The sequence below is a fragment of the Pyrgilauda ruficollis genome, unplaced genomic scaffold, assembly GCF_017590135.1.
Source record: "Pyrgilauda ruficollis isolate IOZ18807 unplaced genomic scaffold, ASM1759013v1 scaffold4, whole genome shotgun sequence".
Classification (NCBI taxonomy): domain Eukaryota; kingdom Metazoa; phylum Chordata; class Aves; order Passeriformes; family Passeridae; genus Pyrgilauda; species Pyrgilauda ruficollis.
The window spans coordinates 18,887,179-18,902,072 of record NW_024525489.1 but is presented as its reverse complement, the minus strand read 5'-3'; the positions used below and the strand labels follow the sequence as shown (position 1 = coordinate 18,902,072).

At 35.1% G+C, this 14,894-nt stretch overlaps 1 protein-coding gene across 9 annotated transcripts in view; it reads right to left on the bottom strand.

Moving 5' to 3' along the window:
• The window catches only part of QKI (QKI, KH domain containing RNA binding), a 152,202-nt gene that overhangs the window by 102,743 nt on the left and 34,565 nt on the right, over positions 1–14,894 (bottom strand). For all 9 annotated transcript variants that reach the window (XM_041476817.1, XM_041476819.1, XM_041476820.1 and 6 more), the window contains exon 2: positions 12,962–13,104. In XM_041476817.1, the coding sequence (XP_041332751.1) occupies positions 12,962–13,104 (143 nt within the window). The remainder of the gene's footprint in view (positions 1–12,961; positions 13,105–14,894) is intronic.

Genomic DNA, 14,894 nt, shown 5'->3' with positions numbered 1-14,894 from the left:
GGCTTCTTCACTACCACTTTCCTTGCTGAGGAGCCATACATGAGGTTTTGCTCTTCACTTCTCTTTGAATCAGCTGTAAGACAGTGGTAACAATCAAGTCTGGGTTCAAGAACTAAACAGGTTCTTGAGAAGAAACTCTAAAAATCTCAGACATGAAGAAGCAGCAAAGAGTATCAAGCAGGACAAAGCTTTCGACTAAGGTGCTGTAGTTATTTCAAGCTTACATTCAAACAGCTCCACTGAAAGAACTAGATGTTGTGGTAAGTTACATGTCAAATATTAAGCTTTTAACCAATTAGACAGATTTTTTCCAAGCATTAACTTTTATTTTGAAAGTGAATCTAACATAAAATCATATTTAAATCACATGGCACTTTTCTATCTCTCGAATAAAGATGGGGATTAAGATACATAAAGTTTATACCATTTGAGGACATTCATACTTTCATCTCTTAGAAAACAAGCCTTTTTTCTTCTAAATTAAGCATTAAACTCTGAGATACTTAATCAAGTATCAAACTGTTTCCAAGAGTTCCATTATGGAGCAAGAAAACATCAAAAGTAATGTAAAGTTACTTTAAAAATCACCTAACAAACTGCTTGGATCAAAAATAAATAAGTAAGTTTTTTTAGTAATTTTATTTGGACAACAAACGAAGCATTCATGCCTTTTTTACACTGAATAAGCCAAGTTTTAGAGTAGTTTTATAAAACTACTCATATCAAATTAAAAATTTAATGTTACTAATAAAAGCACTCTTTCAAGATTTGTCCTTCCAAACTCTTTAACCTTCTCTGTCATTAGGGCTGACTGATAAGCCACCAGCTGTTTTTTTTCTTCTCAGTGCTACAATGCATTCTCTTCCTTTTTAAGGCTAGTACACCCAAGCAACAAACAGCACAACTTTAGCCAGCTGCTAGAATGTCACAAACCTATATATTTAGCTCCCATCTCATTTACTGCCATCCCTCAGTGTCAACCATTTAATGTCCCTTTTGCTCCAGCCTCCTGACATTCCTCACTGAGCTGACAACACTGCGGGCTGGATCAGCAGACAGAAGATACAAGAACACACAGCAACAAAGCAGAGACCTTATCAGTTACCAGAGACAGAAGCCATGCCTTGTCAAACACACTCAAGCAAAAAGCCTTTTTGGGTTTTGCCTCCCTCCCACCGCTTCTGGACTAATTTTTTACTGTTTATAAACTGTGTAGTTGTTGGCATAAGTATTACCTTTAGAGAAATAGCAATTTGTTCTTTTAAGCATGTTTTTGCTTCGCCTCTGCTTTGTCAGTACTTTTTGCACATTATAATACAAACTAAAGTCACATTTCCTTTGCATTTAATACCGGTTTTAACATTAACCCCTTTCCTCATGCCACAAGTTTAAAGAGAATCTTAATTGGGTAGTTTCAATTCCACTTCAAATAACTAAAATAATATCCCTCAAAATGATTTTTTTTTTTTGCTACATGTTCTGTTCATGTAAAAACACTAATCTAATTACTGTCATATTTTGGAAATAATTGGATTTTAAATTGCTTAGAATTATCAACGTAAGTGAGAAAGCTGTAAAGATAGACAAATTAACAATTTCATGGTTTTAAAATGGGAATCTCTGTTATCATTAGATTCCCATTTGCAATTATTTAAAGGCCCACAGAACAGTTTGGTAGTTCCCTCCTTTAAGTGGTCATAAAGCCCTTTAAACAGTAATTGAAAGATTGTTAACAGAAACTCTCTCAGGAAATCAGATCCTGTGAACAATCTAACAGTAGGCATGCTTAAGCGAGATAGTGAATAATCTGTTTCATCCTATTCACTAAGATGAGGTTTTCAGAACAGTGACAAGACATCGGTTTCAATAACACCAGGAGATGAGTAAAAACTGTTCAATTCCATGCTCTACTTGGGAATCGTGACACATTTATCTAGAGAATTAACAAGTTGTGCTGTGGGTAAATCGGTCTCCAAGCCTAACCACAGGATCCAGCAGTGCCCTCTAAGCCTCACAGTTTACATCATTAAACTCATATTCCAGTAACAAAGGATCCTCAGGATATACAGTCCAACAACTAATTTCCATGATAATACCTTTTAATTAGATGTGACTACATATGACATTACCCAAGGCACTTAAAGCTGGCAATTTAGCTGTAGACTACTTCCATTTCTCAGTAATTAGAAGTGAGAAAGACACATTTAAGTTGGAGCACCACTGCAGATAGTGATACTACAGTTAAAAATACTGAGCAGAAATGGAATTCTTGTACTTAAGGGACGTTTTTCTCTTTTGTAATTTACCAGCTGCTTTTCCTCCTCTCAAAAGGAAAAACTGACTTCACAGAAACAGGCTTTGAGGTTACACTCAAGTTTATGCAAAGAAGAGGTGCTACTGTAACCACTTCATTTTATTTTATTGGTTACTGGAACTGTAGACAAAGTTCTTCACCCCTTTAAGGCAACAGATTTTATGCTGAACTATTCAGTCTATTATAATTCTACATTGCAAAATGTATTTATTTGCCACCTTGGAAGATGGGAAGGGAGGAAACACAGAAATTGCACACTTCCAAATCAGAAGACCTCAATGCAGTACTATATAAATAGCAATTACTATTTTTTCCTCCATAATAGCACTCTTTCACAAGCAAAGTTAAAAATAAAGCAGTAAATCATCTCACCAAGCAACTAAACCCCATGATAAAGATGCACAGTATTGTTTTGTGGGTAAAGATAGGCCTTACCAATTAGAGCTGTGATGAAATTTTCCATATTCAAGCAATGTACTTGGGGAAAAGCATTTTATCAAGCCTCTGAAGTGAGTAAGAAAGCAAGGTGTTTAACATTCCTAAACATAAACATGTTTTTCATTCATGTGACTGATTTTAATTGCTTAATTTAGCTGACTAAATTGTAATTTATAATCAGAACCAATATTAGATAATTTTTGCTTTGCTCCTTTAACTTTCACACACATTTGAGAATTGGTAACAACTGCAATCTCATTCATAGACTTGGAGCTCTACAGTGAAACAAACTGAATTTTACGAATTCCTAGGGGAAGGTGAATTAGAATTCTTACCTCATTTAAGACAAATCAAATTCTGAAATATCTATTTCTATCATTAAATACATTGAAAATACTTCTGGTATTTCACAAGCAGAGCTATGAAACCTCACTTTCTAAATAAACATCATGCTTAGTCATAGCTTTATACACAGTTTATACTACTTCACATTCATTAGGGATTTATTTACCAAACCAGGTCTAGAATTTCATTCCATGAAAATACTGAAACACAACAGAGAAAGTGATTTTAAACTGCGTCATCAAAACAAAACCAATCCCCCTTCCAAAATTTAGAACAAAACACAGTAGGATTATCTAACTGGTAGCATTTCTCATTCTACTACAGACCTTAAATGATATACTTCAATCAAGTGTAAAAAAAAAGTTAGATTAGAAACTGTCAATGCCTATTTGCCTGTTGTACAAGTATTTCTTAAAAAAAAAAAAAAAAAAAAAAAAAAACAAAAAAAAAAAACCAAAGAAACTATAGATTTCACAGTGTTAACCATATTTGAAGTAAAAAATTAAACTAGTAATTCCATTCAGCTTCTGGAAATGTTACAAAAAGTCTTCTCTATATATTTACAGCTGCTATAATCAGTAAACTTGCAAATTTCACATCTAAATCTGCAGAACAGGTCTGAAACACAGAAGACAGCTCAATATCTCCTTTAGTGTTTTAAAGTCTAATCGGCCTTGTTTGCTCTAAATGACTTCAGCTAAAAGCTCTTAGCAAACCTTAAGTCTGTGTTCTAACTGGAAGAAGACAATACATAAAAAGACAAATGAGTGAAAACTGAAAAGCACCAGAAACATCTTAAAAAGCTCTGAACCTCGTTGGTTCAGCATTTAAGGGTACAAGCCCCACACCATAAGCACTCTGGAGTTAGGTGCTTCAGCCAGCAGCAAGCACTAAGAGCAGCAGTAATAGTGACAGCAGCACCTTTGGATATCAAGTCACATTGAATCTATTATCCTAAATATCTACAATTACAACACTACTAAAAGAGCAGCTTATCAACAATTGCTACATTCAGGCTTCATTCTTAACTAACTTCTCTGCCTTTCACTCTGGGATTTTTAAATAAGGAGATGGGTACTACAACTTACAGTTCTCTGATGACAAACTTCACTACAGAAACTGCAACAGAAGAGGAACTACCTCATATTTATCACAGGAGAAACAGCAGAAGAAAGAGCTGTATCATCAGGCTTTGAGATGTACTTCAGGTTTACACATCAGCCTGTCTGTAGAGACTTAGGATTTAGAGATATGTATGTTCCAGCCCCATCTAGATTACAAAGCCAGAGCTGCACATCTCTCTCTTGCTTCTAGCTTGCCCATCAGCTGACTCACAGAAAGAAGTGTAGTCCTTCACAAAGACTCAAAGGCCATTGTTTACAGTTTTTCCAGTCTTAAGGGCAGCATTTGCACTTGAAGAAGAAAAAAGGATATGCAAAATATTATTTGGGCTAGAATAATTTGAAATAATCTAATGACATTGAAGCCCAAGATGTACTATTTGAATATTTGCGTTGAACGACATCAACTTTGCTTTACTTTTAATGCGACATTTTTTAAAAAAAGGTAGTAAAATTTTCAAGTAAGTTCAAATTATAAAATTCAAGCAATTAGGTGAAATACTATGACCCAGTCATTTAAGAAGTCTATTTGAATAATATATTCATTATCATCAGTACTTAAATACATTAGCAATGTAACAACGGGTCATTTCCAGATGGAACAGCAATACAGAGATGCCTATTTAATGCACCATTCACATTTTTAGACCACCTGTACTTCACAGGAAAAAATAATCTGGTAAACTGCTGCATATTTAAGACAACTTCAAATCACAATTTAATTTATAATCTTTCTGAAACAAGCAGTATCACTGACCACAGGGCAGAGCCCTCAGTGTCCTCTGGCACCACATATCACAATGTTAGCAACTAGAACCAACTCAAATTTTTGGGTCAGTATGTTCTGAGTGTTTATAAACCACACAGCTGAGAGATATTGATCAAGCTTACATCAGTACTCTAAAGAGACAAAAACCTTCTGAAAAAGCAGTAGTCAACCCAAGCAATTGAAGTGTTGGGTGGATGAATGTACACGATTAGACAGGTGCATGAGCTTTCCCGAAGAGAGGAAGTGCTGTACTATATAATAAGAGAGAACTGAGTGCAAAAAAAGGTGTAAAAAGTAACTGGCTGTTCATCAAGCAAAATTATTTTTCTTAAAGTACTAAATGTATTGGAAAGAAAAATAATTCACTCAGTTCAAAGCAGTGCAGCAAATTTCAAAAGGAATCAGTGCCTTCACAGAATTCACTATTATAAACTGTTCTTAAAGAGAAAATAAACATATAAAAGCTTAGAACTGTGTATTAATACTATGCCAAGTGACTGAAATTAAACATCAATGCTCAACTAGTCTTCTTACTAGCATTAAAAAAATAGCAGAGACTAATATCATAAATTGAGTAGATCTATGCTACAATTGATGAATGTCTATTAGTTACAGAAACTCAGAATCTCCTACGCAGAGATACCTACATAGTATTTGTGTTTCATTTTAAATCCAACATTCCAAACCAAGGCAGGTAAACAACTGTTCTCCAGCAATGAAACAAAACATGGAAAAAGGAAGGAAATGCCTACAAGGAAAGTTTATTCCCAAAGCTGGATTTGTGTACAATCTTCCTCTAAAGAAGACTCATATATAAGACAACGAAGTGACCATCATCAATAAAACACATACAAGGAACAAAACAACTCTGTTCTTTTGAAATATGGAAGAAACTCAGATCCAAAATGAATGCTATAGATGCAGCATTACACTGAAAACTTTTCCTTGCAAAGTGATGTACACTTTTAAATTACTAGTAACTTCAGAAATAGCTCAACATCAAAACAGCACACATGTTTAAGAAAACTCAACGATGTTGCTCAAAAGACAACTTGTTCTTTCTTCAAATTAATATGCATGTCCAAGGTTTGTGGGCAGACTTAATCTAGTAACAAACAATAGACCTTTTACCACCGAGGGCATGTGAATTGATTTTTTCCTAAGCATATGATTTATGAGAGATACAAAAAAAAGCTGGTGTTCTGACTGGAACTCAAAACTATTTTAAATAGCAACTTGGTGCCATCTTATCCCAGCAAAACACAGAGGAAACACAAGTAGCGAAGACTTGCATTTCACTGACCTTCCCATATGAAGTTAACAAACTCCTGCTGTCCTCTGACTGGAAAGCATCGAATTACTTTTGCAAGGGCAACTCCATAAAAATCTGACTACACAAACAGTAATACCTAAACTACAGAGCTACTAAAAAGGTAGAAATACCTAATATATGTGACAAAGGCTGACTGAACACTGCAGGGGGAGGGGGTAAGGACAGCATGGCATTATAATTGCCAGGTTAAGTTTCTGGGGAGAGTATTACAGCTTAGTGCTCTAGCTCTCCTTTTGTCAACTAAAGGGGAGAATCAGAGGGGGAAAAAACAAAATCCTCAATAAAGGGTTTTTCTCTCTGTATTTCCTCCTTCCTTAAATCATTGTGCCTCTCAAATCCCACATCCTTCAGGAGTCTGTTTCCACTCTCTAAAGCAGAAGGAAGATCTGCTCCTGACTTTGAGTAACAAAGTACAGTTATTAAGGATTCTGACGTCTAAACAGTAATTTCTAAGTTCACCTATGTGTTTTGAACACAAGCACTACCTTGCTCTGTTAAGTATTGTTTCAGCACTTACTCGATGCATTTCCATGTTTACTGCAGTCCCCAATTCTAGTTAAAGTACACAGGACATTAATTCACAAAAAACTACCAACAAATTCAGCAGGTGTACCCAAGTGTACCTGACCGCACAACAGCAAGCAAAAATATCATGCTGAAGCACATCCTCATCTCTGTATAACACCCTTATTTCCTAAAATAAACATTTCAAAGAACAGACTGAAAAAAACCCCAATATAAAACAAAACAAAATCAGTATGTCACAAATACCTGCATCACAGCTGACTTTTATTACCTGTATTTGCACCCAAATCTCCTAGACTTAAGTCTTGCAAGAGCTAAGAGATTGCCCACTGAAAGCCTGATTCTGCATAGAAAATGAGATGAGATATAATGAAAGGCACTAAAAGACCAAAACCAATCATGATAGATGTTGACTGCTAGACATATTTCAAGAAGTTCCACTGGACACTTCCTTTGCAACTGCAAATTTTGGAATTCCCACAGTTAAACATTTTTAATAAAATTAATGTATTAGAATAACTTTAGTTATTTTATCCACAGAAAAGTAACAGGTATCTTCACACTATTTAGACTAATTTTCTAGAATACCATTCTCCTTTAGCACTTGGCTTCCCCATACACACACACTCCTCTTCATCCATGGTGAACAGAGGCACCCAAATGTCTAGCAGCGGCTGTTAATGTTAAGGGATTCCTAGCCTTAAAAGTTGGACCTGTACACTGATTAAAAAAGAAAAAAATCCCACTGCTTGCTGCAGGGAGTATCATATACATGCTGGACATGATATGTGTGTCAACATGCATATAAAACTAGGAGTTTAATATTATGATGCTAATTTGAAGATGTTACTAATACAAGTATCAACATAATAGCACGGTGTCCTAACAAATATGTTCAACATTCCTAGCACTACCAAGTACACCTCATTTCTTCTCCCAGATTTCCAAATTTACTTTAAAATATATTAAGGGGACCATTGCCAAAGCAAATACTACTTATTAAGCTCGTACTTTAGCTGTCTTACTTCCACCCTACCTTCTTTCTGTTTTTATTTACACACACAGAAAGACCACAGGATCTACAAACAGCAAAATTAGTTAAGAATAAAATGGGAAAGAAAAACATTAACAGATAAATTACAAGGTAATCACCTAACTTAGTTGCACTAAATTCTTGAAGAGGAAAAAAATAACTGAGATATGGACCAAATTAACTGGTACTGCTGAGCTGATGCTCAGCCTGCAGTTTACTATAAGCAACTAAAGGACAGGATTTTTAATTCCAATATATTTTAGACTGTCTTCCACCCTTTTGTCTCCAAGTACAAACATGCTCTGGAGATTTGACCAGCTTATCTATGAATAACATTATGACAATATCTGTCATCCTGCACCAAAAAACGTCAAAACTAAAACACCCACCCAAAAAACAACAAATCCCAAATACCCCAAACAAGCTATTGAGTGTTTAGCAATGGTTAAAAAAAAAATTCTAGAAAACTGTCAAAAGGTGATTCAGATGGTGAGTAATGGAAGGATATCCAATAAAACATCAGATAGAAGGGGTAAAAAAATCTTCATGCAGCTATTAAGGCATGTCTCCATTTTAACAGCATCTAGACAAAGGGGCCCTTTCTCAATCCATACCCTTACCATGTGCAACTAGAGCACATAAAGTCTCTCATTAATACATGAAGTTCAAAATCAAAATTAAATTCTGTGTTCCCATCACTTCTATTAAAATGTTTTTCCAGTGACCCTACTAAGACTGAAAATTAGTAATCAATAACCAAACTACTTTAGTTATTTCATATACATTTCTACTTTCATCAGTAGCTCATCATTTTCCAAATTGTCCTTCAGCCCTGCCATTATTCTGTATCCCAAGTTTATATACAGAGATCAGCTATATTCTCTCTTTCCTTCGAACTGCAAGTCTTTTACCCTCCTTCCCTGTTTACCACTAGGGAATGAAAAGCTTAAGTAAAAGAATCAGAACAATAAATAAAGATGATGTTATCATTTTCCTAATCCATATTAGGGATGCTATTAAACTCTGATATTACAAATTGAAAAAGGATTTAAACACTTTGTCAGTAAGTTCCCCACAGTAAAATGAGTCCCTGTGTTGATCGTTGTGTTGTACTAATTAAACAGTTTTAACTAAGATGGTCAGGAAGTACACAGCAGCTGTTTATCACTGCTGGCCTCTGAGCTCCGGTATACTCAAAGGACACGCTACTTTAGATGCGATAATTACCGAGTTCTTACATTTTTACTGAAGAGGCACAGAAGAGTTCCAACAGAGAATTTCACATTAATCAGAAAGAACAGGGTACTTATTAATAATAAAGCCATGATTATAATAGAAAAAACATTTATTCAGTTCAACATTTGTAGGTACTAATTCTAAGAACTGTTTAAATTGATAGCAGGCAGAAAGTTTAGTCTCATCTCTCCAGGGAAATTCGAGAAGATTAATCATTTATCTGAAGCATAAGAAATGCTAAAGACTTTTAACTATTCACCCACAAACAATAGCTTATCCTCCATTCTTCTGCTTCTTAAGAGCTCAACAGTTTCTCTGACATCTTTTCTTCTTACTTTTTAAAATTCTGATGGAAGTTACTTCTCCATGAATTGGAAATGTCTTCAAACTCTAACACCAAAGACTTACATGAGAGTACAAATATTACTCTGTAGAGAACGCTCTTTTAACTTAAGGGCAAAATATGGACAAATTAATGAAATTTCATTTCTTAGCTGCCTTCTGAAAAAGTTCTCTCTCAAGTTTCAGAAGCATATATACATGGTTCAGAAAAGCTAAGTATCTCAAATCTCAGTTTTAATACTAAAATTTCTATGCAGTTTAAACACCTTTCAGGGGTGCTAGAAGAAAACAATACGAATAGACCCAATTGTCTAACAGTAACTCCCTATGAAAAAAAACATGCCATAAAGGGGACCATCCCAACAGTTACACCATTTACCAGACTGTGACTACGTAATGGAAAAATTCTCCTTATTAATACAACACACTAAAGAAAATTAATTCTTGCCTAGCAAGATTTTTGTGTATCTCCCACTTATTAGTGCAGAAGCAGAAATTCAGACTCTGCACAGTCAGCATTTAAAAACTACAGGCTGTTTCAGTCAATTAATTTTTTGGCAAGTTGAACCTTGCGTTAACTATGGCCTTCAAATAAATATTACATTAAAAATACTCAATATGCACTAGTACAAAAAAAAAAAAAAAAAAAAAAAAAAAAAAAGAGCCTTCAGGGGATTTGATAGATTTATTTTAGCTTTTAAGTTTAATTTTATATATACTTTATTTTGTGTGGATAACCAAAGCACAGTACAACAGTAATATCAAAGTGACGCATGCTATGAAAATTTACTGTTTTATCTTTTGTGTATATTTACATATACACATACAAAGCACGTTTGCTTTAACTTATGGTAGACCACTATTTTTATGCATCAAATGTAACTTAGGATTCTGTGCACAAAATGGCATTACAGTACTATGGAGTATGCACTACAGTCAACTAACCAATATTCTCTAAATTCTAAGTCAAAAATATTTACCATAACAAAAGCTTATTAGAACATCCTAACATTTTGCTGCCTTTTTCTTTCTTTTTATTTCTGTTACTAAAAATATTATTAAATATACATCAGAAAACCAGTTTCTGGTCACTTTTCTCTGAGCAACTTTAGGTTTATGCAACTTTATATCTTTGTAATGTATACAAGATAGTCACTTGGAAGAAAATTATGGCAATAGAAAGAATCAACTAGATTTATCTGAGAAACTCACTCTCACAGTCTATACAGCGTGTCTTTCCTACATCTGGTAACAACTAAATTAACTGCTGAATATGAGTAAGAAGTTTCATATACTGTCGTGAAAATTCTCACAGGTAACAATTTCTCTCTTTACACAGAAATTTACCTTCACCGGTGAAATTAATACTCACACATGAATGTTAAGCTTTTTTTTTTAAGTAAGCTGGAATCCCTGTACTCTGGACCTTCTAAATGCTGGGCTAGCCTGAATTCAAAGCAGGTTACTTAATTTCTAACTTGCAGAAAGATTTTAGAAATGGCCTACATACCAAATCACAGCTTTTTATTTGTATGCAGTGGTATGTTCTAGTTGATTAACCAGTTATTAAGGCTGGGCAGATCCCATTCCAGGTAGCAATGAACAAATACAGGAGCACACAGAGAACACCAGGCTTGGCTCCCTAGTGAAGCCTGAACTGCCAGGTCCCACAACCGCGGCAGAAGCTTCACATTTTCTAGCTTACACTTCACATCATCTCACAAGAGCCAAGAGCCTTTTTATTCCAGGTCACATGAAGACAAATCACAAGCTTCTCCAACTTCTGAATGCCTAAGGGTTTATTAAAATAAATTAGTGACCACTTCAAGGCTGTTCTTCTAAAAGCAAAGAGCTAGCACTAGCTAGTGAAATAATTTCTTCGTCAGAAACTAGAGACAAACTTTTTCCTGCTCATTTACACTATATTTGATAATTAACTGTCAGTGAGGAGCTAAGCTACGAAACCCCTGATTTCTAGAACAGCAACTTAATAGTTAAAGGAAATCCAAAACCTTTTTTCTTACTCATAATCCTCGTACAGCAGGCATCAAGTTCAGTAAAAACTGCAACAAATAACTAAGGCAACTCTTCACAAAGAATACACTGTCAAGTTATGAAACCAAGATTTCAGTAACTAAGAAATGTTCTAAAAAGCCACTAAGCAATATAATTCTAAGATATCTGGAGGTATTAAGTCCAGAGCTACTTACATGGGTCTGTGAAACAACTGCATAGGAAAATTGCTCTCAAAAATCTGTAACAGTGAGGGGTTTCAAAAGAATTACTGGTTTTGGTGTGGGGACACGTTTGCATGTACACAGATGTACACAGACACACATATGTTTAATTTGGAGGAAAAATGCAATACATGGGGAGAGAGATGTCCTTAGTACCAGTTCAAATTCCTTGAACACTTTTCCCAGTACAGGTATTTTAACCCCAAAGCAAAACAGCTACATGAAAACTTGAAAAGGGAGAAAAGACATTTGTCTAAGTATTCTGTTCTGAATAAGGACTTACACTTCATTTTCTTAATGGAGCATGGCACAGTGAGGTTTATTTAGAGGCCTGTATGTTCCAAGCAGCACTGAAATAATAAAACTCCACTTGGAGAGCTTAATCTAATTTAGGATACAAAGAAAAGCCACAGAAATACATAAGTGTTACCTCCATTTTTGCCGTTCTGCACTTTCTTCCACTTTATATCACTTTAATGTGTAAATCCCTGACTTGGACCCTGCACTTCTCTACTGCAACAGAACCTGTAAATTCTATTAGGGAAGAATAACATGGTTTCTTATTTTGCCACTGATCAATGAAAATGGTTGGGGGGTAGTTGGGGTTGATTTTGAAAGCACTGTTCTTCCCAAGTAGTTTTTAGAAACACTTCAGATCAGATGAATTCAAAACAGTTCTAGTTAAATGAAACCATTCTCCTTCAGAAGGTAAGTGTACAATGGAACAGAACACCCCACGGAGTGCACAATATTGACAGGCAAGCAAAGAGTTCTGCTTAAGCAGGGTGGGGAAAGGGGAGAGGACAGGACAACCAACCCTGATATAAAGACACTTTAAAGCAACAGAACTGGTTACACAGGTATGGGACAAATAGTAATTGAGACTAAGTACAGTCTCCAAAAGGTCTTTAAAGGGCTCTAAAGCATTCTGCAGCTGACTTAGAGACACACCAAGAGGAAAAAAGCACCATCCCAAGAACTACTTTCCTCCTAAAATTCACTTCACAAGTGTCTCAGGATGGAAAACACTGAATGAACAAGATAATTAGGATCTTACATCTAAGGTTTAGCAATCCATACTAGTTTGGTATTTAACACAACCTTCTTCCACTCACACTCACTGCAAATCAAGCAAAGGGGAACATACACTGATTCCCTAGTACCCAAAGCAACTCAGCGTGATCCAAGGGTAGCATCACATGAAATTTACATTTAAAGACGACCACAAGGATCAAAAAATTATTTAGGGACTAAAAAGATATACTTACATCTGGATATTCTTTTACAGGCACATATAGTTTCTCTTGTAACTGTACAATAGGTCCCACAGCATCTGGTAATTCTGCACTTCTCTTCTCCGTACTACCATTTAATGTGTCGTTATACATGTCTTTCCGTACTCTGCTAATTTCTGTGGGGGGAAAAACGTATATTAAGCATCAAATACAGAAACAGATTATAATCTAACATGACAATCTTCTCTTTTCATTATTTCCCAAACCTTAATGCCATTTTCTTCCTCTTCTCATGAACATCATAGTAGCTGAAAAATCTGTTCTGGTTTTGTCTTTTTTCTTCTGCTTTGTTTGGAGGTTTTCAACTGGTTTTTGTTTTTTCGTTTTTTTTTTAAATTGCAGCACCCATCCTTAAATGTCTTTCATGTCTGTAAATTTGCTGCCTACTCATCCTGTTTATGGAATTCAGCTATTGAAGTAAAAATTACGTGCACCTCCTCAGAACACTTACAAGATTGCTCACATCATTTAAAAGGTGTATAAAAACAGTTCTTTTATGTTTTGTTTTGTTTTTTTTTTTTTTAATAATACATTGTTTAGAAAGAAAAAAAAATAGAAATCTGTACCCAACATAAAAAGTAGAAAAATGCATCTATACAGTACTTTTGCTAGTTATGGGATTAACTATAGCTTGGAAATTAAACGGAGCATCTTTCAGCTATGGGAAATAGGACAACTTAATGGTGCAGTTCATGCACACATGACATGATAACAAACTGGTATTGTTCTACTGACCACCCCCAAAGAGATAACAAAAATCACAAAGTCAAGTGTGGTTTCAGAGACCTGGGCAAGCTCTCTGTGCACCCAGATGCCCTACTTCATTTCAAAGTAATGAAAGAGCACCTCAAGAGCACCACGGAATGTCGAAGGTGAAATTTTAAGTACTGTTTCTACCATTTGCACTTGGTGTTACTCCCACCTTGAAGTAATTAATTACTTGGAAGATGCAGTTTAGTACTTACAAACAAGTAGTTAAAAATGGTTAATCTATTTCAAATCTACATTATTGTAACTAAGCTGCAACAGTCTGAGGATGAACACAAAAGATCCTTTTGTTTAATCAAAAAAGACATTTAACAAAAAGTTACATTTTGCTTCTAAATCTCTTGAATGTGGTATTAAAATTGCTGCTATAAGAATCAGAAGTTTCACATTTCATAACTTATAGAGTCCCAAATAGTGTAAAAATGTTCTTACTGAGTTTATTTCAGTATCACTGAAGAACTACTTAAAATGAATGTACTGACCAAGTTTCAAACCAAAAACTCACATTTCAACTGGATTGTTCCCAAAGCATTAAAACTGACAATAGCATGGGCTGTAAACAAGGCAATCAGTAAATCCAGTCCTTTACTTAGAATTGCAACAACGGCTTTCAAAACCTCCAGAATTAAACATGACACTGAAAACAGAAATCTTATGTTTTCATCTAAATACAGGAAGCCACAGAAAGAAGAAGTCACTTGAAACTCTAACAGCAGACAAGAGATGAATATAAACTCTGTTTCATAATCAGTTTCTTCTCTGGCAAATGATTAATAGCTGAGATTTCACCACCTGAAAAGCTGTGGGGTGGGGCAGAGCATCAGAAAGGAAACATCTCTGAAACAGATATTCAGGAATAAGTTGTTTCTCTGCTGGAAACTGACACATCATGTGTACTGTATCATGATTTGGTAGTTAACACCTGTTTACAATGGGAAGCACAAAGTTTGTCACCATATAATCATAGTGGAAGGAAAAAAATCCTCATCTCCTTCTACCCAGACAATTTTGGCAATGAGCACAAATTCCTCAGAGTATTTATACTGGCTTCAGTATATAAAGAAATTCTTTAGCACAACTCTTTGAACAAATATTACTGTCTTTTGGCGTACTTTGTTCCCTTTTCATTCTCTTCAGA